At 41.7% G+C, this 25953-nt stretch overlaps 1 protein-coding gene across 5 annotated transcripts in view; it reads right to left on the bottom strand.

Moving 5' to 3' along the window:
- Positions 1-290: 290 nt before the first annotated feature.
- The window catches only part of PTDSS2 (phosphatidylserine synthase 2), a 77464-nt gene continuing 51801 nt past the window's right edge, over positions 291-25953 (bottom strand). For 3 of the 5 annotated variants that reach the window (XM_050952889.1, XM_050952892.1, XM_050952891.1), the window contains 8 exons: positions 23372-23506; positions 22203-22253; positions 19172-19285; positions 17002-17120; positions 14927-15041; positions 11970-12115; positions 5533-5718; positions 291-2791 (listed from right to left, as the gene is read on the bottom strand). In XM_050952889.1, coding sequence (XP_050808846.1) covers positions 2647-2791; positions 5533-5718; positions 11970-12115; positions 14927-15041; positions 17002-17120; positions 19172-19285; positions 22203-22253; positions 23372-23506 — 1011 coding nt within the window. In that variant the 3' untranslated portion in view covers positions 291-2646. Of the gene's footprint in view, positions 2792-4009; positions 4190-5532; positions 5719-11969; positions 12116-14926; positions 15042-17001; positions 17121-19171; positions 19286-22202; positions 22254-23371; positions 23507-25953 lie in introns of all 5 variants that reach the window. The other 2 variants (XR_007774378.1, XM_050952890.1) reach the window with 2 other exon arrangements.

The raw sequence follows: 25953 nt of genomic DNA, 5'->3' as shown, positions 1-25953 counted from the left end.
CCCAAGTTGTTTCACTTTATGATTAAGATCTTTTAATTCAGAGCCATTTCATTCAAAGTTAGTTACCTTTCAGGGAAGGGGAGGGGAATGCCACATGGAAGTGTGGCCATGGACATCTGGACAAATTTGTTACGGTAAAGGCCACATGTCCAAAATCCCGTTACATGCAGTGGCAATCTAATGGTGCTTTCTGCTCACAGGAATGCATAAGATGTCCTATGAGCCATGCAATGCCATACCTACCATAGGTAGTGTGAAAGTAAACAACACAGACAGGTTATACCCAAGAATACACCAGCAAATATTTTATTTGTTCAGTTATCCAGCCTGTAACTTTAAAAGCTCCATGTTGAAGTGAACGTAGAGAGACACAAATTAGTGTTTTGTCTAGTACACCAGCTTCAGAATTAGGAAATGGACATTTCCCATAATTCCTTCAAATTTGCATATCAGAGTCCTCAGGGAAAAGAGTAAAATGCCAAGTTCTCCCCATTTCACCTGCCAGAATCACAAAACCGAAATAGGAATGTTTACGCACCCAAAGACAAGTCAGAAAAAGGACAATGGTGTGAACTAGCACAGTGAATGAAAAGATACACATCTGAGCCTTGCTGGAACCACATTAGCACATGTATACTAGTACTACCTACTAACAGTCAGTCAATAGTTGATAAGACTGGTATGAATCCATGTGAATGTGTAAAATTAATACTTGGGTGTGGAAAAAGACTTAAAAATAAATGGATTTGCTCAACTCAGCCTCTGCCCATTTGAGAGTTTGTTAACATCTAGTTACACAACCATAGCATTCACCACATTACAGCAGATAAATCCTAAAGTTTAACAGCAGCTGTTTAATAGCTCACAATAGTACATTACGCACAATCAAGGAAGAAGCTTCATATGACCCCTCAGACTGATCAACCTCCCCTCAACTTACTGATCGTCATCATGAAGGGCAGTCACCACATTCCATCGATCCTGCCTCCTTTGTCCTGAAACTCTGCTTCATTTGTTGAGCTTTTTAGGTGCACTCATACTGTAGAATTTTTAATTAAATTCTACTCTGCTGCGCATTGTTTAAAAGTATCTGTGTCACTATCAACACGGGAGAGACACGGATTTTGCTTACCATTCAAGTATGAGCCCAAAATGGGTCAAAGATTTGTGCTTTGCTGCAGACAGCAGCTTTGGCTTGTGAGTCTCCAGCTCCCGTTGAAAGTTTGCGGTAAAGCTGTTTGGAAATGCTGAGCTTTTACTCTGTTTTCATATTTCTATTATTTTCTTTTGTATAAATAAGCTTCTCTCAAAAGCAGTGTATGATGTGATTAGTAGCCAGATAAGACTGCTGTATTTTTAGAAAAGTTACGTTGGTTAAAGTTCTCTGTTACATTACAGGGGTCTGCATCTAGGACAATATGGGAAAAGCTGACGTTCTACTGCGGCCACTACGTTTTAGGAGCAGTGACATTAGAAATGTCGGTTTTTCAATGTTATGAGACACTGAGTCACTGGCAAGAAGGCCAGCTAGCTTGAACAGCAGGTTCTCTCTCATCACTCAGGAAAGGGCCACAAGTGATCAAGTCAACCCTATTCTTTCATCAGCTAGGACAGCAAAGTGTTTAGTGTCTGGTTATTGTGCAAGTGGCCGGCAGAATGCACATTTTCCAGTTGGTTTACGGTTGCTAAGAGCTCAGACCTAGCACTGGGAGGAATAGGACAACTCTGAAGGATGGCAGAACATGACCTGCCTTCAAAGCGGAAGCAAAGAATATAGCTGTCTTGGCAAGCAAAGAAAAATAATGCTTTAAGTATAAGGCAAATAACTTAAGAATTAGCTACCAGTTTTCTGTTTGTAATACACTTTGCTCCATTAGGCAATGAAGGTTAACGTTCTGATCTAAACTTCGATTATGTTGAGAGATGACCCGGAAAAAATGAACCAAAAGGAGAGGTTTTCTGTATAATCAGTGCTATGATGTAGTATGAAACAGTCATAGGTTGCACCATGGTAATGTAAGTCAGCTTTGAGAAAGGCAGCAAACCCCAGCACTGCAGGGGATGTAACAATTGTGTACTTTGTATTATATGCTGTGCAAGCGATGCAACTTGTTCATACGCTCCAGTCACATCACTAAGTTTATCTTGCTGCAGTTCTGTCCCTGAACTTCTGCTAATAGGTGGATGGAACCAACATTACATATATTACTTCACAGCTCAAGGTAGTTTCAGCAGAAATACAACATTATTCAGTGCCATGTATATTTAGTCCATAAAATGAGTGTTCCTAATGGCCCACCAAACAGTGGCAAAACAAATATCATGGGTCACTGGAAATTGGATCACTGGATTCCCTTTGCATTTAATTTAAAACTCCCCTAAATCCTTGATTTTGCAAGGAACAGACATTTATAAAAACACACACGCAAAGATCCTTTCTTTTTCAGTAGTGTAGGTTGTGACTTCTGTCTATTGTAGTCTTTCTTCATCTTTGACTAGAAGGGGGTCATGGTGACATCTTTCCCCAGAAGATTTTCAGACGTGGGTAAACAATGGAAGTTTTCTAGGTAGAATAAGGTTGAGAGTCATGTCAAACAAGCTGACTTTCAGAGGTTGCTCTCTTAGCCCTTAGTCTGTTGTTTGGGTTCAAAGTTTTCTTTCCTTCAGTTTGTTCCCGGTTTGCTCATCTGGTACTGGAGAATGTCCATCACCATTGCTTAAGCATTTGTCCTTTTCATATTTGTGCTCTTGCTGTTGTCGTCTTATCTCCTTACACCGCAAGGTAATGTCACTAAAAACAAAACAAGATTGTTAGTATTGACTTAAACAAGCATTTCCGCTTAGATTTACAATAAAAACAATTGGACAAATATATCCTGGTGTCATTATGACATGGACAATTTGACTCATTTTGATTACTACTACAGCACTAAGTTTGTATGGACTTCCTTTATCCTGTAAGAAAGGCTATGGATTCAGTTGATGAAAACAATTTATTTACATTTAGTGCTAGTATTTACAAATAGTTACCACCATGCCCAGAAGTATAATGAACACAGGCTGCATTCTGCACAAGTGTAGCGGGGAAACTGCCATGCAGGAGCTGGTCTCATTTCTTTGACCATACCCATTGACTGATTATAGAAGAGGAAGGCATATCCGTTTCTTCACACAGAGGTGCCGTCACACTTGAGTAGTATCCAAACTGAGCGCGCATATTTAGATTGCGTGTCAGGAAATTAGGGAAAACTCTCAACCTGGATAACAGCACACTTCTTATAACTAAGGCTGAGAGTCTGTCATGGAAGTTGTGGATTCCGTGACCTTCCATGACCTCCGCGACTTCTGGAGTGACTGGTGCTGGTTCAGGGGCTGCAGTGTGGATATGTGGGAGGAGGCTCAGGGCTGAGGGATGCGGGGGGCACTTATCTGGGGGTGGGGAACTTCCCAGCTCCCATGAGCATGGATGGCCCTGCAGCTCTTAGACGGGGTGTGTGTGTGTGCGCGCGAGAAAGAGAGAGAGAGAAAGAGAAGGCTCCACGCCATGCGCTGCCCATGCCCTCAGACCCTGCCCCTGCCACTCCCATTGGCTGTGATATCCGGCCAATGGGAGCTGCGGCAGCTGGAGCTTGTGATAGGAGCAGCAGAGCCCCTGCCCTGGCCCCTCCACCGCCTAGGAGCTGCAGGGATGAGGAGCAGGGTAGGAAGCCCCTGCCAGCCCCTGCCAGCCCCGCCAACCCTCCTCCAGCCAGCACCAGCAGAGGTCCCTTGCCACAGTCTCCCTGCACGCCCCCCCCCCCAACACAAGTAGGGGGCCCAGGTCAGCACTCGCAGTGCCCCCAGAGCACCTGCAGCCCCCGCTCATGTTTTAGTCATGGTGGTACTTTTAGTAAAAGCAATGGACAGGTCACAGGTCTGTGAATTTTTGTTTATGGCCCGTGACCTGTCCATGACGTTTACTAAAAATACCAGTGACTAAAACATAGCCCTACTTATAAAGCATATTTACCTTTGGTCCCCTGACTCTTGATCTATTTAACTCTCTGAACTTTGTTACCATCTTCATGTCCCCAGATAGAGCACTTTACCAGGAAGGCGGTTGGAGTTATGCACCTTCACCTGTTCATTTCCAAAGTGACAATACTAGAGCTAGTCCCATGGAGCCATGCATTTGTCTCCAGACAACATGCTGAAAAAAATCTGTTTTCAGGCACACACAGTAACGCATCCTATTTGGCTGCTGGAAGTGCGTATGAACTATTCTGTCACTCTTCTGTATTAAGATATTTTAGCAGGGAGAAGAGAATTCCTGCCCCTGTGGTAGATACTGAGGGAAGTGCACATCATGCTCACAAGCAGTTCGGCTTGGGTTACCTTCTGCACTCTAATGAGAACGATGTAACCTTTAGAAAGGGGCCCTGTCATCTAGGCAAGTGGCCAAGAGCATATAAAAATCAATAGATCATGCGCATGCACCTGCTGTGATTGTCAAAGATATATGTTTGTCATCCTGGAAATGTTACATCTCCCACCCACCATCTTTACAACTATACTCCCACAATGTTATATACAAAATATTTTTCATCCGTTGCATGTATGTACACACAGTCTGGGTAAATATCTTGGGTATTAGTTACTGGAGTTTTTCATCCAGACAGATTGCATTTTTAAACTAATCCCCTACTTTCAGTAGTTTCTTCAGCAATTTTCTCAAAATTATTTTCAGGTTGAAATTTCCCGTGGTTGGTCACCACATATAATTCTTTATTATTATCAAGCTGCCTAAAAATCATGAGTCCTTTTTGCATTTTGACAATGAGGGTCTCATCTCTTAGATTTCAAACAACATTTTCACTCTGATCATTCAAATGAGGCTTTGAAAATAATTCCAGTTTGGCATGTATGTAGCCTTAAAAGACACTAGTGTCAGAAAGTAGCTTTAGAAACAGAGCTAGAGGGTATAAAAATATAGGCCAACATTTTCAAAAGTCTTAACAAGGCTGGATTTTCAGAGGGGGTTACTCAGTACTTTCTGAAAACTGGGCTTCTTTAAAGGTGTCAAATTGGGCAACCAAAATCCCTAATGACTTGTGACAGCTGTGGCCATGGCATACTGAGCATCTGATGTATACAACTGGCCTTCACTTCAAAAGTATACAGCAATGTGTGAGGGTCACAGACTAGCTTTCAGATTTCTTGTTAAGTTCTTTAAAACAAGTAGTTATAAGTTGGTTGTCAGGATTCTGGTTACATTTATATTTAAATTACACTAAACAGAGTCAAGCATTGTGGATATTATGTGTTGAAGACTACCTACTCAAGTCTCCCACACAGACTTTATATTGTACACCTTCAATAGGCTGTTGGTAAGATGTGTTACCCCTGGAAACTCAAGATTCTATAGAGAGTTCTTAAAAGATACACTTTGAAAGTCTTTTGTTCTACAATACATGACTGTTTACATGGGCTGGCTAAGCCTGGTCTTGGCGCACTGGTGCTCATTGGAATCTGAGCTCTATCACCTTTGCTTACCGAATGAAAAAGCGCCATATTGTCCAGGTGAGCACAAGCATGATTCCAAGTATCCAACACTGGGTAATGTAGAAAGGAAGGGAAAGCATTAAGGTGTAAGGGTCGTACTTCACAACAATCAGAAACTCTGTGACTGTGATAGCAGCAACTAGCCAGGCCTGTTGACCCAATTTCTTATGGAACTTCCTGAAACAGAGACATTAAGTGATTAGTATTTTAGTAGCAAATGTACAATGGAAAATACCTTTATAAAAATAAGAGGGAGGATAGGAATATGTATTTCATCTTTACCCACTTGCGTGAATGTCTACTTTTAACCATTACTATGGATGTACAGACACACTACAGATTGGTATGCCAAAGTATTTTCCCTCTAACCCGGAATACTTTGTTCTCCCTTACAGCCCATTTCAGAGGTTCTGAGAACATTACATGAATTAATCCTCAGTATCTTTGTAAAGTAGGCAAGTATCTCCATTTCAGTAGATCTCTGAACAGGCACAACGCAATTTCCTGACCAAGTCAAGATCATAGACAGTCAACGGTGAAAGTGGGGTTATAACAGAGGAACTGACTCCCAGATCATCTTCTATCAACACTAAGCCACATTCCACACTTTGTTACATACAGTACTTAATGCCTTTAAGTAACAATGTGATTGATCTATATTCTGAGCCCTATTATCTTCCAAACAAAAGCTACCCACTTAGTCCTATCTGACCATCTCTTAAGGGACTGAAAAGCAAGATACTTAATATCAGAAAATAAGACACTAGAAGAGGCAAGGGAGCTAGAATGCTTTTGGTGGCATAACTAACTACAAGCATAAACATTCTCAGTATTTAATCTCCCCTTGAATTAATCGTTATGAAGTGCCAGGAAAGCAAAAGGGGAATTGCAACACTGTGTATGTTTGAATTGCTAGTGAACTCTGAAGTAATCAGTGACACTCAAACTAAACCCTACCAAAACTCAAGATAGTAAGCAAACCCTCTGAATACTTACAAGGAGAAGCCAAGGCAATAAGTCTGCTAGGATATGCCTACACTGCAATTAAAAACCTGCAGTTGGCCTATGACGCAGGCTGAAGGGGCTTGGGCTAAGGGACTGTTTAACTTTGGAGTAGACATTTGGGCTCCGGGGGCAGCCTGAGTTTTGGGACCTCCCACCTCACAGGTTACATACCCATGAGGAACAAATTTCAGAAAACCTGTTCAAAAATTAGCCATCTAACAATAAAAAGCCGTTTGACTCAAACTAAACTATACCAAGTACCAGGCTTTGGAAGGCAGATGGCCACACTTCACCTAGCTCAGCCAACAATTCTCTGTATTCACTTTCTACTGTACACACTCTTTCAAAACAACTGTGGGATTACTATCCGCATTACCAGAGAGGACCCCACTCTGCTAGGCACTGTACAAATGAAACAAAAATTGCCCCTGGTTTATATGACAGCTACAGACACTGCCACTACACTTTTCTAGGCACTGTCCTCTTCCCTCCCACCCCTCACAGCTAATCCTCAAGCCTTCTACCAGCAGCTCTCATCTCTAAATTAAAGTTTGTCTGTGTCCCACAACACAAAATCAGAACAAAAGTTTCACTCTCAAGCCCTAATACAGATGACTGCATTTTACCTTTAACATCGTCCCATTCTGTCTCTTTGGTAAGAAGCAGAGGCAAACCACACAAAGAATATAGCATTTTTCTTCATTCATCAGGAGTAGGAGAGCTGTTTTCTCTGATAGCCTCTCACACTTTTACTTGATTTCTACTTCATTCTGTGTTCACTCCCCTGCATGCTCCCGCCCTTTGCCCAGCCCTCCCATGGTCTTCCATTCTGAGTGCATCCCAAGCTGCTAAGTGAAACACAACCATGGGGAGCACAGCACAGAGTGGCAGAGACACTGGGGCAAGGTGGAGGGGAAGGGGAGCAGCATGGCAGAGACCAGGAACTAGAAAGCTACATAAGGTTGGGGAATGAACATGTCAGTGTGACTACGATGCTTTCTTCAGCAGTTCTTTAAAAAAAAAGAGAGACCTGCCTTGGGAATTTCCAGCTTGCTCATGACATCTGCTCTAGAGCTTCTAACTTACTGGGGCTCAGCTGGAGCACCAAACATACATCAAAAAGGACAAAGTTCAGAGGCCACCCACACTACTTTGAGACAGTCTCTGCCTTGTTCTGCCAGGCTGTGGAAAAGGAGCAGAAGTCATCCATAAATCCTTCACTGGGGCTTCCCCCAGCTCAATATGTGCAGGGCTGATGTAATGGTCTCCTATGCCTCCCTCCTGCAGCTCCTGGTGCAGGTGGTGTGTGATGGGGAGGGGAGTGGCTGGAGGGCACTGAACTCTTTCTATCTGCAGCTGGTGTATGGTCCCTTGGGAACCGTACCCAGCTACTGCAAGCTAGAATACCTCTAAGATGCTCTAACCTGTGCCGGGGCAGAACACTTCGGAGCCATCGTTGGATGTTTATATTCTCAGCTTCCCTTTTCCCCTCTCCAGGGCTGCAGTTGGTGGCTGTATTGGGGAAGGGATCCATCTTTGAACTGCTTACCCCCCTTGGCTCAGGTAAATCCACTCAAAACCATCATGTTCCCTTGGCTCCCACTACTGGCAGCAGTAGTGTAGCTAGCGGGGTGCAGGGGAAGCAGCCACTTCCCCTCAGCACATTTTCAAAAAGCGGCGCCTGCTGGGCTGGCGCTGGCGGCAGCATGGCCAGAGGAGCCATTGCGGGGGGCGGGGGGGGGGCACAGCAGGCGCGGTCAGAGCAGCGGGGGGGCTGGCTCCTTGGCCATTGCGCCCCACGCTCAGCACAGCCCCAACATCGCCCCAGCCACCTCCTATGGCGGCTCAGGGGCCAAGCGCTCCCCGACCCTTGCTGAGGTGGGGGGAGGCGAAAGGGCCCCTCCGCCTTTAAGGCCCCCTGGCTGGTGAGCCCCGTGTGGAGTGCAACGAGCACCGGGAGCAGGCCGGGGACAGGTGGCGGCGCAGGATGGAAGGTGAGTGGCGGGGGTCCGGTGCCTTGCACTGGGGAGCCTGGGCGAGGGGCTCCCCGGGGCTGGGCCCGCAAGGCAGGGGCGCAGACTGCGCTGTCTGGACGGGAGGCCCTGGTGCAGCGCAGGAGCCTGTAGCCCAGGGCAGGGGGGATGGGACTCCGTGGGTGGGACTGGGAGGTGCAGCCCAGCGGGGGACACCTGCAGAGTGTGCTGGGCAGGAGAGACTCTCCCGGGACCGTGTGGGGACGGGGTATCCGCACCCTCAGGAAGCCCACAGGAGTCCTGAGCCGGGCCCTGGGGTTAATCTGAGGGTGGTGGGGGGCAGGGGGAAACAAGAGAAGTCGGGGGGGCGTGGCCAGAGGAGGAGCCAAGGGGAGTGCCTTTTTATGTTTGCCCCCCCCCTACACTTAGAACCTGGCTATGCCACTGACTGGCTGGCAAGCAGGCACTGAAGCAACCAGAACTATTCGCTTCTCTCTCCTACGATGCAACAGGTGACCAAATAGGGAGCTGCTAGACAGCTCCAGCAGGGAATGGACAGAAGTCTCTCAGCATTACCAGATCAGAACAGAGCTGCTCCTGGGGCTGCTGCAGAACAAGTGGGGGAGATGCCTCCCCATAGCAGAACTGCATGACACAGCCCAGGAACACATCCACTCATAATTAAATACTCATTTTTCTTAAGCATGTGGCCCTTGAGAGCCATGTGTTTGACACCATCGCTCTATCTCAAGTTAGACAGAATGGTCCAGGTATTCTGGGGAAAACAAAATAGGGTAAATGGAGCATAAATTACTGTCTGATGCAGATGGAGTCGGAGAGACATACTCCAATTTAAAAAAGCCTCCTGGCTCTAGAACAAGGGATCTTTAGAGCTACAGTACAAGGTATTGTCTGGTGTGACTAGGATTAAATAGGCTAAGATGGAAATATAGTGACAAACGGAGACAAAGAAACCAAAAGTATTCCAAAAACCTTGTTCTGCCCTACATCTATTGAGGAGAGTAGGCCAGCAAAGCAGAAAGCTGGCTATTTTCACGTGCCTTGATTATAAAGCCATTCCTTCAGGAACCCTGCTTGTGAGAGAACTAAGAGTCCCAGGTGACCACTGATGAATGGGCCATACTCAGACTGAGAATGTTGAAGGAACATAAGCTGGTTAGGGGCTCTTCATTTGGGAAAGAATTTTAAAGGGAAGTCACTCTTCTGCTCGAGGACCAAGTATAAAACCCATGGTCTTATTCCAGGCTTTCTGAAAAAGGTTTGACACCCGAAACAGGAAGATACAGAGAGAGCGTAACCCCAGATGCCATGCACCTAGCAGGTAAGTCCACTGCACCAGAGGATTATTTAAGGAAGAATCTGCCTAGATTCAGAGCTTTTCTGCTCTTAACTGGGGACAATTTTGATGGGACAAGTGGGATATCAGAATGACAAAAGCCTCTCAGCACCAGAACTGTAAGTCTCATGGCCCGTTAAAGTAAATTTTAGATGCTCTATCAGGAGGACCAGAACGTTCTAGCCACTCTGGCACTAAAAATTGTTGAAATGACCACAAATGACTCTGAATTGGGAGAGAAGATGAATATCTTAGTTTAGAGCTTTATTGCTTCCTATGCTGAATATTGTAGGATTACAGAAGCTGGTTAGGTCTTTGGCTGGCCCCGCAACAGTTTTGCCACCCAGGAATAAGACATCCTGATGCTGAATCTGGCAACAGGTGACCAATGGAATATCCTAGGCTTTATCCCTTTTTAAAGAATTGAGAGGCCACAGCTGTTTTCAAATGGAAGAGACTGGATGTGTTTAGAGTGTACCTAGGAAGTAAGTATTCAGAACAGCCTGCTCTTCACCATTAGCTTCTTCCTACAATTCAGAATTGGAAGAGTCCATCAATAGGGTTCTTGACTCAAGGTGACTTGGAGTGGAACACCAAGACAAGCGGTGAAAAAAGGAGTAGAATGTCATCTCTCATGTGACGGTGTGAGACGCAAGAAGGAACCACAATCAGACTAAGCAGACAGAGGATACTAACGAGATACCAGTGGCATTAGATTCTGCAGCCTTCCATAAAGAACGTACAGAAGTTAGGTCTGCTGATGAATCAGAAAAACAATCTCAAATACGCCAATGGCAGTCACTTTACCTAGCAAGAGAAACAAAAAGGTAGCTAAAGATGGTCGTGGTGACACGGTACTTGGGATGAGTTTGTCTATTCACTAGATGAATACCTCATTTTTGTGACTCAATTCACTGAAAGAATGGCAACATGCTGAATCAGCAATGAAAGACTAATGACTGATGATTCTCCTAAGTCTCAATGTTATGCCATGTGGTTGAACAGAGGGCAAAGGAGTTTCCTTTTCAACCCAAACACAGGAACCAAAAGATGGGGTGTGCTGCTAAGGAGAGGAGCTCACCAAGCAGAGGTAGAGACCTCATCTTACCTTTGAAATGGAGGCTTATCCCAAACCAGTAGGTCAAACACCAGGTGGCAGGGGACCACCTGTTACTGCTGAATGTCCTTAAATCCAACTAAATAATCTGGATTGACCCTTCTTTCCAGATCTATGTGTCAGAGCCTTGCAAGTGAAACTGATCTTCAGTGTCAAAACCCCAAATTCTGAACACAGACATTTTTTGTGTTGGTCAGTGACAGACAACAAGTATCCCTTGAAGCCAGAGGTAGTGTCAGCCTTAAGAAGCGTGGTCAGCCAATTTGTGACATTACCACTGTAAATTAACAGAAAAACTGAACTTGAGAACTAAGCATTCTCACACTTTACAGTCTGCAGAAACAATAAAAGCAGCAATGACAAATATGATGCTTAAATAGGAGCAATCTGACAGGTGCCTAGTACGTGCACTGTTGTGGGGGAGGGGGTTCTTTGCCCTAAAATGCATCACCAGAGGGTCCTCCGATTTCCATGGTGGTGCCACAAAAGCTCCAGAGGACCAGAAAAGTGTTGAAAGATAGCTGAAGAAAGAAGCACCTTTACGAAAAAGGGTTTAGGGCTGGACCATGCAGTCCTTAGAAGCTAAGTCTAAGCACTGTAGCACCAGGCTTGTAAATGAGAAAGGAGTTCAGTGCCACCTCACACAAATAAAACAAGTGTTCCAGGTAATTCAAATGTTTATAGAACATTTTCAAAGAATATGGTAACTTTCTGTTCAAGAAAAACTGAAATTTAATACTGTGCATGTAAAATGGTCTATACGGACACCTGTTATCTATCGTGTGTAGCCTACAAGAGGAGATATGTTTTAACAATCAAGGTGCACAGTGGAAAACAAAGCAAGTGCTGAGGGCTGAAGGCTTCTTTGCCCCAAAAGGCTGATCCACTTCTATGGTACTTGCACCAACAAACTGCAGCAAGGCTAAAGAGAAAGCAATTAAAGCTTGACACTGCACAGAAAAAATGACTGGCTTACGGGTCATCCATGAAGTCGTAGATCTCCCTCATGCCCACACCTCCCACATTGACAAAGAAGACAAGTCGTAACAGGACCAAGTAATGCTCGGGTGGCATCCACAGGACAAACTTCAAGTAAAACGTGTTCAGCTCTGCCAATAAAAACTGAGAAAAAAAAAGGATAATTTAAATAATTTAACTAAAAAAGATTCAGTGAGTAAAGCCTGGACTACCTCCACCCCTTACATTTATTCCTAAAATAGAAACGTATACTCAGACTTGCACAGAGAGGGCCCCATAAGAAGCAACTAGAAAACATGCCTTTCTGCTTGCTCTGAATTACGCAGTGCTACCTTCCAGTCACATCTTGAAGTATAGTTGAAAATGCCAAGCAATGGCAGTTGTACTTAATCTCCAGATTAGGGGTGAAAACCGGGCTCCACTATGGAGGACTATGCAAAACTCCCGCTAACTTCAACAGGACCAGGATGTCACTCTAGAATTTGGGAACCTATTAAAGCTAATAGGGGTTGTAGGCCCAGATGAGCATTCCAAGATTAATTATTAAGAAAGGTCTGAGGGAGCAGGGGAACAAGCCTCCTCTTCATGGGAGTTCTTACATATGACTCATGCGGGGGAAGGAGGGTTTGCCAGAAGCAGAGGGACCAAGGAGAAGTTCAAGAAGCACTAGTGCTTCCTGCCCTCTTCACTCAGCTAACTTCCTGTAGTTCATCATAAGGAAGGAGCTTTCTTTACCACTTTCTCCTGTGCGCGCATGCGCGCGCGCGCACACACACACACACACACACACAACTGAGGTAATGTCGCACTTGGACCCTTCCGATCTCAGCAGCCCTGACTCAGTCAGTAGGTCTTTAGAGAGGGCATGGGGAATGAGACTATAGAGGGCTGCCAGGAGTAGAGAAGTCAAAAGGAAAGTGGGGATACATGCTTCCTCAGCTTCCTTTGCTCTCCCATTTTATGTTGCGTTCACTGAAAAAGGGAGATTTGGACAAAACTTGGTTAAAGCTTGAGCTAAAGTTATTGCCACTGGTTCCACAACATTCTACTCCGTCCCAGCTCTCATGCTATGCCCTCCATCAAGATATGAGCACCTGTCAGTTGCCATAAGAACATTAAACGGGTTTTATGGGGGGTCTCCATGGAAGCGATTAGAATATTTTTTAAAAAATAATGTTTTTGTAAGGCACACGGGTGAGGCACCAATGAAGTGTGGCAGCAACCTTAATTCTATTTTTAACCAAGTTTATCTCGCGATTTATATAATTTTAGAACGACCACTAATGAATCCTAAAAGCATAAAAGTTGTCCTTCCAATGGCTACTGAAGAGGCTGATTATAGATACACACAAAATACCAGGAAACATAAGCAACAGATCCAGTCTGGAGCACTAATTACACAAGTGTCACTGACAAGATTTCACTGAGCAGCAGTAATTAAATATTTACTTAGTCAGTTTATAGATGAACTGAAGTTTTAAAAGTGACAGAAAGAACCCCTACAGGGGGAGTCACTTCAGTTATGGTATATGGTAGACTTGATTTGAAGGATGTTTCTTGCACCAAAGATTAAATATAATGAAAAATATTAGCAAGTAATGATTAAATCTGAGGTGTATCTGTGAGATGAAGCTAGTTTAACAATCACAAATCAGATGCAAGCTGTTTTTGCCCAGAGAATCACTATGACTTGAGTTTGCCCCAGACTAACATGAACTTGACAGCTTCTTCAGGTTTAGCAATGGGCATTGCCAACTAATGGCTGGCTCTCTCTTATTGTGCATGAAAGTTACTTTCATATTGGGTTCCAGGACCTCTTCATAGATATGCAGAATGTTTTATTAATATTGCTGTCACTTCAACTCCCATAAAGAAATTGTATCAATCTGAGCAAATCCATTGTGGCATATGAATCTAACATACAAGACAAATTTTGTATTACAGAAAGTTTGGTGGTCTGAATTTTTATTCAAATTGACTATCGTCTATGTGTTTGCAAAGTGCCTAACATATGTTGTAGGTGTGCTCCCACAAATTGTTAATCACATGTAATACATTACTTGCTCCAAAAGGACAGTTCTATAAACCTGCCATTTGTCTTCTCCAATGAGAGTGAATTTAGAATACATAACAATCTAAGATGCCCCACAAAGCAAATTGGATTAAAAAAATTTACTAGGCAACCCTTAAAATAAAAATGCCATCAGATTTTCATAGCAATCATTCACGCTCCGCTAATTTAGAGTGATTAAGCAGCTGTTAGAACAGTCTGCTTATCAAATGTACAGATTATATATAAATATATATATAGTATCATGTAAATAATACAGTCCAATATCTAGAAAAAGCATCAAAAGCATTTCAGTCTGCTGCGTTTTTGCATTTCTCCACTTACTCTGGATATGACTGTTTGGGACAGTGATATAAATACATTTAACACATAAATACCCCGGAGAACAGAGCTAGACAAAACCAAGTGTCCAATACGATCAAATTGTTTAGTTCCCTTGTCTTTTCTTTGATGTTAGTTAGATAGGCCTGAACCAAAACACTGTTCTAGATCCATAGTGCCCAGAGCCTGAAGTGTTGAGCGCTAAGGTTCTGGTTTGAAACTCTCTCTAATTTTAATCTGATAATACTCCCATGGAAGTGGGGAACAAAAGGGATATTTTCATATGAAGTCTGCATTTTGGGCAGCACAATTTATAAATTTAATTACGCCTAGCATGCACGTTAAGCTACTTAGAATTGAAGTATATCACTCAGTAATCAAGATTAAAAATATTTTTGAAAAATCAATTTACAGATAGGAAGAAAGACAGTCCCAATTCCAGGGTGTCACACATAGTACGGCCAAGATTGGCAGGAAAAAAAAAAATAAAATTCCCATTAACACATTTATGAATGCTGCAAATAAGTCATTTTACCAGTTAGTTTAAAAAGAAGTTTCCTTACTACAAAGATGATGCCACAAACTGCTAGCCATCTGCGCAGGCTGGATGCTGGCTTCCACTCAAATTTGACCCAGCTATAGGGTGTGAACTGGAAAGCAATTCTCTTTATTTTACCTCTGAAAAAAAGTCACCACACATCACTCTTATACCAGTTTTAAAGGAACAGAAAATATCCAATCTTTACAAACACATTTTAAATTTTTTTAAATCAGGCATCAGTTCAAGCCACCAAACTTTTCTGCACTGAGCTAGGGGCCCTCTTTTCCCCCTGTATTAAACCCACCTTTATATGAAAGCAGCAGTGAGTCAACGTACTCTTATTTAAAAACCTGCTAAGCAGCATATCAATTGAATTTTTACAAAACTAAATTTACAGAGACATTGCACTAAGTACATAGTTCCTATCCTGGGTGTCAGTCATCAAGTAAGAGCAGTCTCCACAAACCTAATTCAGAACCAGCAGTGCATGGTATTAGAGCATAACTATTATCCAAGGACATTTTTAAAACTTAGGAGTTGAAGAAATAATGGTATAATGCTACTGAAGCTTTGAATGTTCTTGACCTGATCACTCATAAGTAGGTTAGCGTACACCCTTGATCACAAAAGTATTTTCTATCCAGAGCTGAGGCATTCTACAGTTCCTGTCTGTATGTATTTCAGGTTAATCTATAAACGTGTCTGGTTTCCACATAACACTGCCATTTCTAGATTTTACAGTCAATGTGGAAGACGCTATTCTAGGAGGATGTATTTTCACTACACAAAACAAAGTTCACGTTAATATTTAACTCAGCATCAGTGGTCACAAAACAACCCACTAGTTATTGCATGTGCTTCAGTCTTCACTGAATACATCTTTCAGTTACATAACCACAATGTCCTTTAACTGCCCAAATTATGCGATCACATGTGCACAGATCTGAATGAAATACAAGTCTCAGAACAAGCAGCACGATCTTCCACCACCATTTCAATTCTGGAACTCTTGGTATTACAGGCACTTAAACCTGCTTCTACAGCAGAGGGTCATACAGCCAAAAAGGCTAGTTTTACTATGATCACTGATGAGAAAATGGCACCCGAGACATGTGGTCAGAAAAACTGGAAACAAAAAGGATGCTAATGTAGTTTCCATTATTTTGTTCCATTTAATAAGTCAGACTTCCTAAATTATCTAGTTCCCACTTTGTGTCTTTTCTATACCCCATATCTTAAACTATAACTCTCTAGCTGTTCATTTACAGATATGATCATTAGAATAGTTTCACTGAAGACACCAAGGAAATGATGAAATGTCTGAATGGCATACAGCTCTCCTTTATCCGTTAATATAGGCTGAAGCGCTGAGTTGTCACAGCTTTGAGACACACATCTGTGGATGTGCAATTCAACTTGTCCTTAACACTGCTTAAAAAGTCCTAAATGCCAACCTAATTCAAGCAACTGAAAACAGTAAGGTAAGAGCAGAGCAGCACCCACCAGTACATTTCAAGAATGCTAGCACTAGAGCTCAAGTTAGAAGACATTCGTTTTAGAAACAGAGGGTTAAGATATACTAAGTTGCCATATAGCTTTTATTGTTGTCTCAAGATAAAGCTGGTTCTTAACAGGAGCCAGACTCTGATAGCATTTTAATCTGCTGCCTACTCAGGAAAATCAGATTAAGCAACTGTTGCTCAATTACAAAACCCAAAAGAACAAGTTGGCTCCTTCATGACATAAGTCTGTTTCATCACACAGGCACTTACATTATTTCCAACGTAAGCCTCAATAGTGTTAATAAGGCAAACAGAACAAAAGCCCTCCCCTTCTCACAGAAGTGTGCAGGTTTCCTTAAGATGTCCCTTTAAAACTCAGAGCATGTTAGCTGAACAAAGTCATACAAAATTCCCCATATTAGGTTTATTTACAAAATTAGTTTACAGATTCTTGTTTTGAGCATAGCAATTAAATCCTTAAATCAAATAAAACTTCACCTATGATTCAGTATTTTAGTATCTTTGAAGTAAAATCCCCAAACTCATTTGAGTTCTGCTATGTTTGGTTATGGAAAATTTTTCTAAAGTAGCATACTTGTATGTAGGAATGTTCCAAAGTCCTTGCCATTTATATGTTTTCAAAGAAAGCCACCCCAAAGTCTTCATTCCACAATAAATCCCAAATCCATTGCATAAGATTACGTCCATTATCCACTGAAAGGAAAAAAAAGTATTTAAGCAGCAGAACTACAAAACTGAAGCTTAATGGTCTAGTGAAGGCTATAAAATGGAAATACTATATACTTTTATGTGCAGGTACATGTTTTCATGAAAGAGGAATGAGTTCTTACAGAATCGCTAGTTCATCCAATATTAAGATTCTTTGGACACATGCCTCACACCTCCTAAAAATCTAGCTAACCAGATACTCATTTGATGGACATCAGATTTTTAAACACAGGGAAGAGTAAACCTTCTTCTTGATATATCAGTCCTATTACAGTAAACTGACCTCTCACTGCTCATTCTGGCTGTGGCTCCATACACTGCCTATCTCTAGTGGGAACATCTTAAAGCACACTAAAGAGTACACTTCTACCCTGATATCATGCTGTCCTCGGGAGTCAAAAAAATCTTACTGCGTTATAGGTGAAACCGCGTTTTATCGAACTTGCTTTGATCCACTGGAGTGCACAGCCCCGCTCCCCCCAGAGCACAGCTTTACCGCCTTATATCCGAATTTGTGTTATATCGGGTAGTGTTATATCAGGGTAGAGGTGTATTACCAGGTTGTGTTGCACTGGATTTTGCTGTGCCTGGTATTTAAGGTGTTTCTTGATCTTGAGCCTGTCATTCTCTATGTATCCAGCTGGATTATTTTTGTCTCCAGGTTCAGGATGTAAAGTTCATGGGACAGCTTAATTTCTCCCGTGCCCTATATTTACTGTTGAGCATTAATTCCTGAAAGGGGTCTCAGAGCTGGGAATATTGGCTGCTTTTTTAATTCAAAACTTGTTTGCACCTCTCAAAGTTGCTCACTTCATTAGTTGTACTATGACAGCTTCCGATACTGCTATCTATTGATCAAATAGATATTTTCTTTAGGAATGTGTTTAAAAAGATAAAGCAAACATTAAAAAAATGTTACAGCTCTAACAATAAGAAAGCACTTTTTCCCAAAGAGTTGACATTACATAAAAATTAATTTATGCAAAAAAAAATCTATAGATAAATAGCATCACATCCAGGGAAGCTTGTTGCAAACTTTGAACACTTGTGTCTGATGGTATCCTGCAGAAGATGAAGTCACACTTCAAATTGTATGGCCTGTGTCGTGAAGGTAGCCAGACTAGATTATAGTAGTGCCGTCTGGCCTTAAAAAAAAAGTGTTAAGTATCTTAAGGCATCTATGGCTACAATTGATAGACAAAACTAAAATCTTGGAGTTTAGCGTAATTGAGACATTGCATGCTCCCATCTGCACTACAAGACCAAACTCTTTAAATGGCATTGGGGATGACTTTCTAATTTGAACTCTCAACACAATAGAAGGGACCTAGTTAAGATAGATTTACTTCACTGTACTGTAGCAATGTCTTTAAAAAAGCACCTATGTTTGTTGTCAGATGAACAGAGAAAAATGGGCTTTCATAGAAGATTCAAAATACCAAAAAACAAGTAAGTTGAACACAAGTTGCACTGAGTCCACATTTGAAACTGATAAAAAGAAAAAGCATACACACTATATACAAGCCTGTAATTTTCTCTCTGTATTCCTCAGTCTTCAAATATTGTGATTTATATGGTCATCAGAAAGACATATTCAAACTTTTATATACACTGAGTATAGATTAGTGTGGAAGGTACAACATATGCAGGAAGAAAGAGAAATATGGACTGACATCTAATTGTGTACTATAGAGCTACCATTCCACAGAACAGATGTTTGTCAGTAAAGGTATTTATACATCCACTGATAGTTGGGGAATCCAAACAAGGGAAGGGTTTTGTACTAGGCAACACACACATTTTTAATCTGTTTTTAAAAAAGGGAAAGTAGGCACTGAGCTAAAACTCAATCACCTCCATGTGCATATACCTCTGAATAAATTTACATCTGATAGATAGCACATGAATGCTCACCAGCTACATCAATCCTGTGCCGCAGCACAGTATCATTACAGTTAGATGTCTATTTGGGCCATAGACAGATCAGATAATCAAGCTGTTTTCCGCATTTAAGATATACAGAATGCAGTACATACATGATCCCACCAACATTCACTGAAGTTTGGAAGCTGATGTTCCAGACTATATTCCAGAAATTCAAACATTACACTGATGATCATACACATCCACCAGTCCCGAATCATTAGCGTCTGAAGAGAGAAAGGGAAGGAAATTTATCTTGGAGAATACCTTGCGAAGAATAAAAGCAGGCAAGCAGGATACAGTAACAGAAGGAAATACAATTCAAATGCAAGAGTCTATTACTATGTGCCTCTGCTACCAGGTGAAGGTGGCAGCAGGCAGCAGTGTTTTGGGGCTGCTCAGGAAAGGCTCTTCCAGCTTGCTTAATGCAATTCTCAAAGCAGCCAACTGCCCTCAAATCAGCAATAGGGCTGTGTTCACCCATACTCGCATCACATCTCTAAGTGACCCTGCATAGGAGGCACTGAGTGGAAATTTCCTATAAGATCCAGGTACATGTTTTAGGCTAAGCTTCTCAGTGACACATTTAACTCACTGGGTGCTGTTTTGATCCTGCTCCACACGTCTGAACAGCACTCCCACTCCTCACCTATCAGGAGGGGCTGGAAAAGGGAACTGCAGTTTTAGATTTTTCATGTGTGAAAAACAAACCATCCCAATCAGCGATTTACTCAAAAGGAGCCAACAATACTGAGTGTAGTTGGGAGAGGGCAGACACTTGAGTGATCTCTTCCCAAACAGTTCCTTTTAGGATTGAAGATGACTGGCACTGGCTTGCAAGGTGTAGCGGTAACAATGCAGCAGGTCTGTAAGCAACATTCTTACAGCATTAGAAATGTCAAGGACAGGAGCATGGATAGACAGACTGTGCTGCTGTAGATCCTGGAGAAGAATATTCAGACTGATGGTTGGTTGTAAACGTATCATTATCTGGATACTGGAAGGAGTGTAGCATAGGGCTCAACTCTCCCAGCAGTCAGAAGGGGAGGATATAAATGCCTCCCCACCCTCCAGCCAAAAGGAGAAGAGCTGCCTACATGCAGCAGCCAGGAAAGGAGAAAGGAGAGCCCCTCCTTTACTGCCAGCAGCTAAAGACTGAGCTTCTCACATGGCTGGGGTTCCCACAGCTTTCTTTCTACTATTACAGTACAGCATCTGCCCAGCAATAGATTAGTGAGAGACCCAGGACACAGTTTTACTATAGAGAAAAAGGCACAGTCCTGAGGTGGAAGAGTAAGGGCAATCAAAGCCAGTCATATTTCTGCCCCTCCTATTTAAAACATGCTTTCCCCAAACCTGATACATATAGAACTTTATCCCCTAAATCTACACATATCTTATGTTAGATAACAGCATTCAGAGCTATATTAACATTTAATCTCAGGCAGTTAAGTTGTGCTGTAATCCTATATTTAATGTGATCAGCTACATTGACTGAACCCTGGCAAAGCCAATAAGAAGCAGACACCTTTTAAAGATGTTTATGCTGATAATGTTCAACCAACATCTGTCCTGGGATCATACCGATGATAAAATAAAAGATCCACATAAGTTAAGTACTGAAAAGAAAGACCCTTAATTTTTCCATGTTTTTTTCATGGGGAGTCAGGGTGCAGAACAGGTAAGAGTTTGTTTGAATTATGCAAGTCACAAGCAAAATTGAAAACAGAACGTGCTCACTTTTGCATTCAAGTAGTATGAAAGAGAAAACAAGCTAACAAAGTGGTGTAGAAATGTTTTAATGACTAGGGAGGAACATAAGAGGCATATTTATTTTGCTACGCAGTACACAAATCTCTGCTTTGTGGAGCACATAGGTGATCAAAACAGATGAGCCAGACTCAAGAGATGGGACTACAAACAGTTGGACAGAAAGCACATTATCAAATAAACCTCTCTGTAGGACATTCTCCCCCATGACCCTGATACAGACTATACTCTTCTTGGCCTGGAGTAAATCTAATAGCTTGATTTAAGAGAGATCCAAGTCCTGTATCCTACCCCAACTTCCTTTAGTTCCGACAAAAACCTTGTTTTACTACTTGTGCTATGTCTTTTCACCCAGTCCCTCACTTTTCTAGGAAATCACACTCTGCCTAAGTTTTGGTCAAATTTGTTTTTATAGAAAAAATATTATTACACGAATGCAACAGAATTCTCATTCTGAGAATTCTCTCTCTATATCCAGGAGTATCAGGCTGTAACAGAAGTATTCCTCATATCCCACACATGCTTCAAAACAAAGTCTTATATAGGTTAGCAAGCTCTTTTCTATTCATGGCAAATTACTACAGCAATGTCAAACCTTGCATTTTTGAATGGGGAGTGGAAGTAAAATGAAAACAGGGATTTATCTTACAATTAAAATTTAACTTTTTCTGAATGCTGCTGTTCAAGAGAGGACACAGACTAAGATCAACAAGGGATGCAAGGTAAAGTAAAACTTGTTAGTCAATTCACTTGAACAGACGACAGTCACAATTAGCCCTAAATATTCAGTATCTGATGTACTACTGCCCATGTTCCGCTATAGACAAATTCAGCTGGCATTTCTTCCATGATTGGTGCATGCATGCTGACAGTTGCAATGACTAAGACATTGCCCCTTTATAGTACTTTTAAATTATGAACTAGGAGCTATTTGGAAAGTGTGAAGTGCTTAGAATGTGGAATTCTATTGGTATATCATGTATCTGGGTGAACGGTAACTTCACCACAGCCTACACTGCACATTATCTTTTCTACAGTCTATGTTAAGATCACTCAAGCATTTAGGATGCTGGGAAAATAAAGGACTTTGATTTTGCATATTCTTTGTTTTATCCATCTGACCTTAATATGAATCATCTCTGTGGAAGCAGAAGCTTGTCAGTGGAATGTTATTTAGAAAAGAAATTAAATGACCTATTATGGTCAGAAAAAATAAGACTTCTATTACACAAACACTTATTTAAACTAGTTCATGGATGACTGCCTAATATAATTGATTCTGAACACTGGTAACATTGAAATAGAAGCAGTCAAGCGCTCAAAGCAAAAGAGCACTAATGAAAATATTTGAACACAGAGGGGACGGATTCTTACTTTTAGGTACCAGCCAAGGAAGTGAGCAGGAACAAATCCATCCAGTTTGTCCTATAAACCAAGCGGAGATGTTAGGTTATTTGTTATACAGAAGATCAATATTTATTCTCAAGGCCTGCATTTTCATCTAGGTAATATAATAGTGGAACTTAAATCTTTTCAACTGCCTTAGCTGCTATTTGAAATGTATGCAAATTCCATATGCTTCTCCATACCCATGAAATATTGCACACACTCAGGTAATGTGATTTAAAGCAAACTTAGAAACTTCAAGAAGGGCCAGGGGTGGGGGATGAAACTTGGACTAAGACAGCGTGTAGAGGTTCAGGCAGAAGCCAGAGGTCAGGCTGCAGGGAAACCAGCAGAAGAGTCTATGCTCACCAGAGCATGCTCCTCTCAGGAGCCCAGAACAAAACCCGAGTTTTCCAAGCTCACCATTGTTCTGCTTTCAGCAAATAGACATAAAATCCATGGGCAAAAGGTGTGTCTAATCCCCCTCTAGTGTTGGTGCACCTACAGTATAACTTGCTATTGCTATCAGTTACTCCATTAGCTCAAGCAGCAGAGGAGTATGCAGTGGATCTAAAGGTTCCAACCTTGTCTGCTGCACAACCACCGTAACAGCTTGGAGATCAGGGTACATAACTAACACCAATTCCTACGGTTTCAGATTTTATGCCTCTGGCTTGTGGATCTGGGAACAATTCATGTGGCTTCTTGAATCTCAGGTGAAGATACAAAAGCGTGCAATTTATGGGTCATTCAGTAGCATGTAAACAGCATTTAAACTTTTAGCCTTCTGTAACAAGGAGCTAAATACGCTACTATTAAGCATAAAGAGAAGCTAACTCTAGTAGGAACAGAGGAATAGGTATCGATTTACATCAGTACTTTGAACAGCAGCTAAATCATTTACCCCTTCTCCAAAAGTAGTTAATTTGGTTACAAAGAGATGCATATCTTGACCTGATTGATACTAAACATCAAGAGAGAAAAGGAACAAGGAAAATGGTGGGTAAAAGTCTAAAACTAAAGAAAAGACAAATGGATTATGGATTCAGCAATAAAACTTATATGAAAGAGTGCACATTAGAGTATCAAATAGGCAACATTTCACACAAAAACATGAAGACTCACTAACCAAGAGCTTTTTTATTTCAACTTCTTACCCAGACATTGTGAAATGGATCAGTCTTGTTGCCTGGATCGTAAATAAGGCAGTTCCCACCATAGTCTCTTTCTGGCAAGGCAACTCCTAAATTTGGATCAATGTATTTCATGAACTGTCTGCCATCGTGTACAGTCTGCAGAATTAACACATCCGTCTGTTAGCAGCTGATAGTTAACAGGCAGGATAATCTGAAGCATTGCTAACTAGTGATTCCCTATCTTCAATGATTTTTACATTTATGTTGCAGAATACCTCAGACACGTAGTCAAGCCTCCTTAAATGAAGGTTGAATGGTTACTAATTTATATTCCTAGCTCTCATGACCTCCAGTACTCAGTGCTGAAGCTGATTCAAATGACCAGTCAAGACTGTATTAAGGTACAATCCTACAGTCTAGACTAGGAAAACCAGAGACAGATTTGACTTAACTTACTGAAGAGCTTCTATGCACCAATCAAAAAAAAAAAAAGCCTATAAGGCTCATAATTGAAAAGTTGAGACATAACCCACCCTCTTTCCTTTTCCCATCACCTCAGCGGGGCGATCAACAACCACCAAACCATACCAGTTCATTCTTCAGGGGCTACACTGTCTATTGTCCTCATATCAACTGTTCATTTTCGTTTTGGTTTCCTAGGACAGGAAACATCCAGCAGCATTTCAAACTAGCTACAGTCCATATGTCTGCCAACTAAATGCATGCTAAAAATCAGCAGATTTAAAACACATATTAAACACCATACAAAGAGGAGTTGTCATGCACAAATGTTTACTTCAGTTATAGAAAGAGCAGGATCAAACTAAATTCTATGGTTAGAGTTTACTAGAAGTCCTCATCAAATAAGAAATACAATTTTGTTTTCAAATTAAGGTCAGACCAGTTTCATTAACAATAGGACTTCAAGGAAACTAAAGGAAAGCTTTTAGCGAAAAGATTAATTCATGTAACAAGCAATCCCCATCATATGTAACTAATTTGCTAAAGAACAAATATTTCCTAATGGAATCACAAACATTGTCATACCCAATGCTTTACACTAGCAGCAACATGATAAATGGAGTAGTGTTTGTTATGACAAGCTAATGAGCAGACAAATAGCAATCAAACCAGGAAAGTGTAAGGGGTTGGGGGGAAATCAAATCTGTGTAACCAAAGTCAGTAACATGACAAAACAAAGTAGTCAAGTTAGACTAAATTTCACATTTACCACAACAAAGATTTGTTACACAAATGAGCTTGAATCGGCTTTTAGGAGAGTGGGTAATACTCATCTATAGGGAACAGACTAAGTCCAAGAAAAATGTACATTCAAATATTTACAAGATAAATATTTGGTTTAAAATTGAAGGATTGGGCAATAGCTAGTAAACATGTCCTTTGCAATTAGTGGTTGAGCAGACCTAGAAGATGGCAGGACACATAACCAGAGGAAAGAAAAGCAATTATAAACAAACTGCTATCCAAAAAAGAAAAACTACAGCAGTATAGCTCAGCATATGAAATCAAACTGAAGCATTCAAATATTGACAGTAAGTTGCAACAATGCTGTCTGGGAAAACGTAAGATAACCAGCATGGTGAGGACATGAGACTGAATGGGGGACTGATTACTCGGGGATACAAACAACTTAAAAAGGAACAAAAGGAGAAAGGTAAATTTGTTCATCATGTTAAAGGCTCACGGCTCCAACACAAGGGGGCAGAAAGCTTGTAAGAGACACGAAAGAACGAATTTAGTTAAGATCTAGTAATCAAGTGTCATGTAAGCACAGGCAAAAACATTAAGCGTGACACAGTGGACTGGTTCAGTGGGTACTAGTACAAATCAGTTTGGACAAGCCAGTAGAGGTAAAAATCACTGACTGCTCTCTTGTTCCTAAGGCTTCTGCCACTGACGTTTGGAGAGGTAATCAGGCTGAATGAGAGGGAGTACTATTTGCAGCAGTATGGACCCAGGGCAAACTTCAGATGAACTTCAAAAGTTTTGGTAAACATTTAGATCTTGTTTGCAAAGCAGGCATCATAGTCTAATGGAAAGAAGATGGGAGCCAAAAACTCCTGAATTCAAATCTGTTTTGCCAATAATTCACTTTGTCACCATGGTCAAATCCTTTAACTTTGCCTGATTTTCCCCTCTACTGTGGAAGCCTGTGAAATAGAACTGTTTATCTACCTCATAGCAGCGTTGATAATTAATGTTTTTTATTTTCAAAAGAGCTGTACTTGAGATAAATATTACTCAGGGCTTGTCTACAACACAAAGTTGCAGCGCTGGTGAGGGGGTTACAGCGCTGCAACTTAGGAGGTGTACACATCTGCAGGGCATCACCAGCGCTGCAACTCCCCGTTTGCAGCGCTGGCCGTACTCCCGTTTTGTCTCAGGTGTAGAGGATCCAGCGCTGGTGATCCAGCGCTGGTAATCAAGTGTAGACACTTACCAGTGCTTTTCTTGACCTCTGTGGAATAAGCAGGTATCCCAGCATACCTGAGGAAGACTCTGGTAATCAAGCAGGTCTCCTTCCCCAGTTTGCTCTCGCGTTCCCCGAACCCCCGTGCAAGCAGGTCTCCTTCCGTGCGGTT

The sequence above is a fragment of the Gopherus flavomarginatus genome, chromosome 5, assembly GCF_025201925.1.
Source record: "Gopherus flavomarginatus isolate rGopFla2 chromosome 5, rGopFla2.mat.asm, whole genome shotgun sequence".
NCBI classification, from domain to species: Eukaryota; Metazoa; Chordata; order Testudines; family Testudinidae; genus Gopherus; species Gopherus flavomarginatus.
The sequence above is the reverse complement of the archived record's forward strand: the minus strand, read 5'-3'. Positions and strand labels throughout refer to the sequence as shown.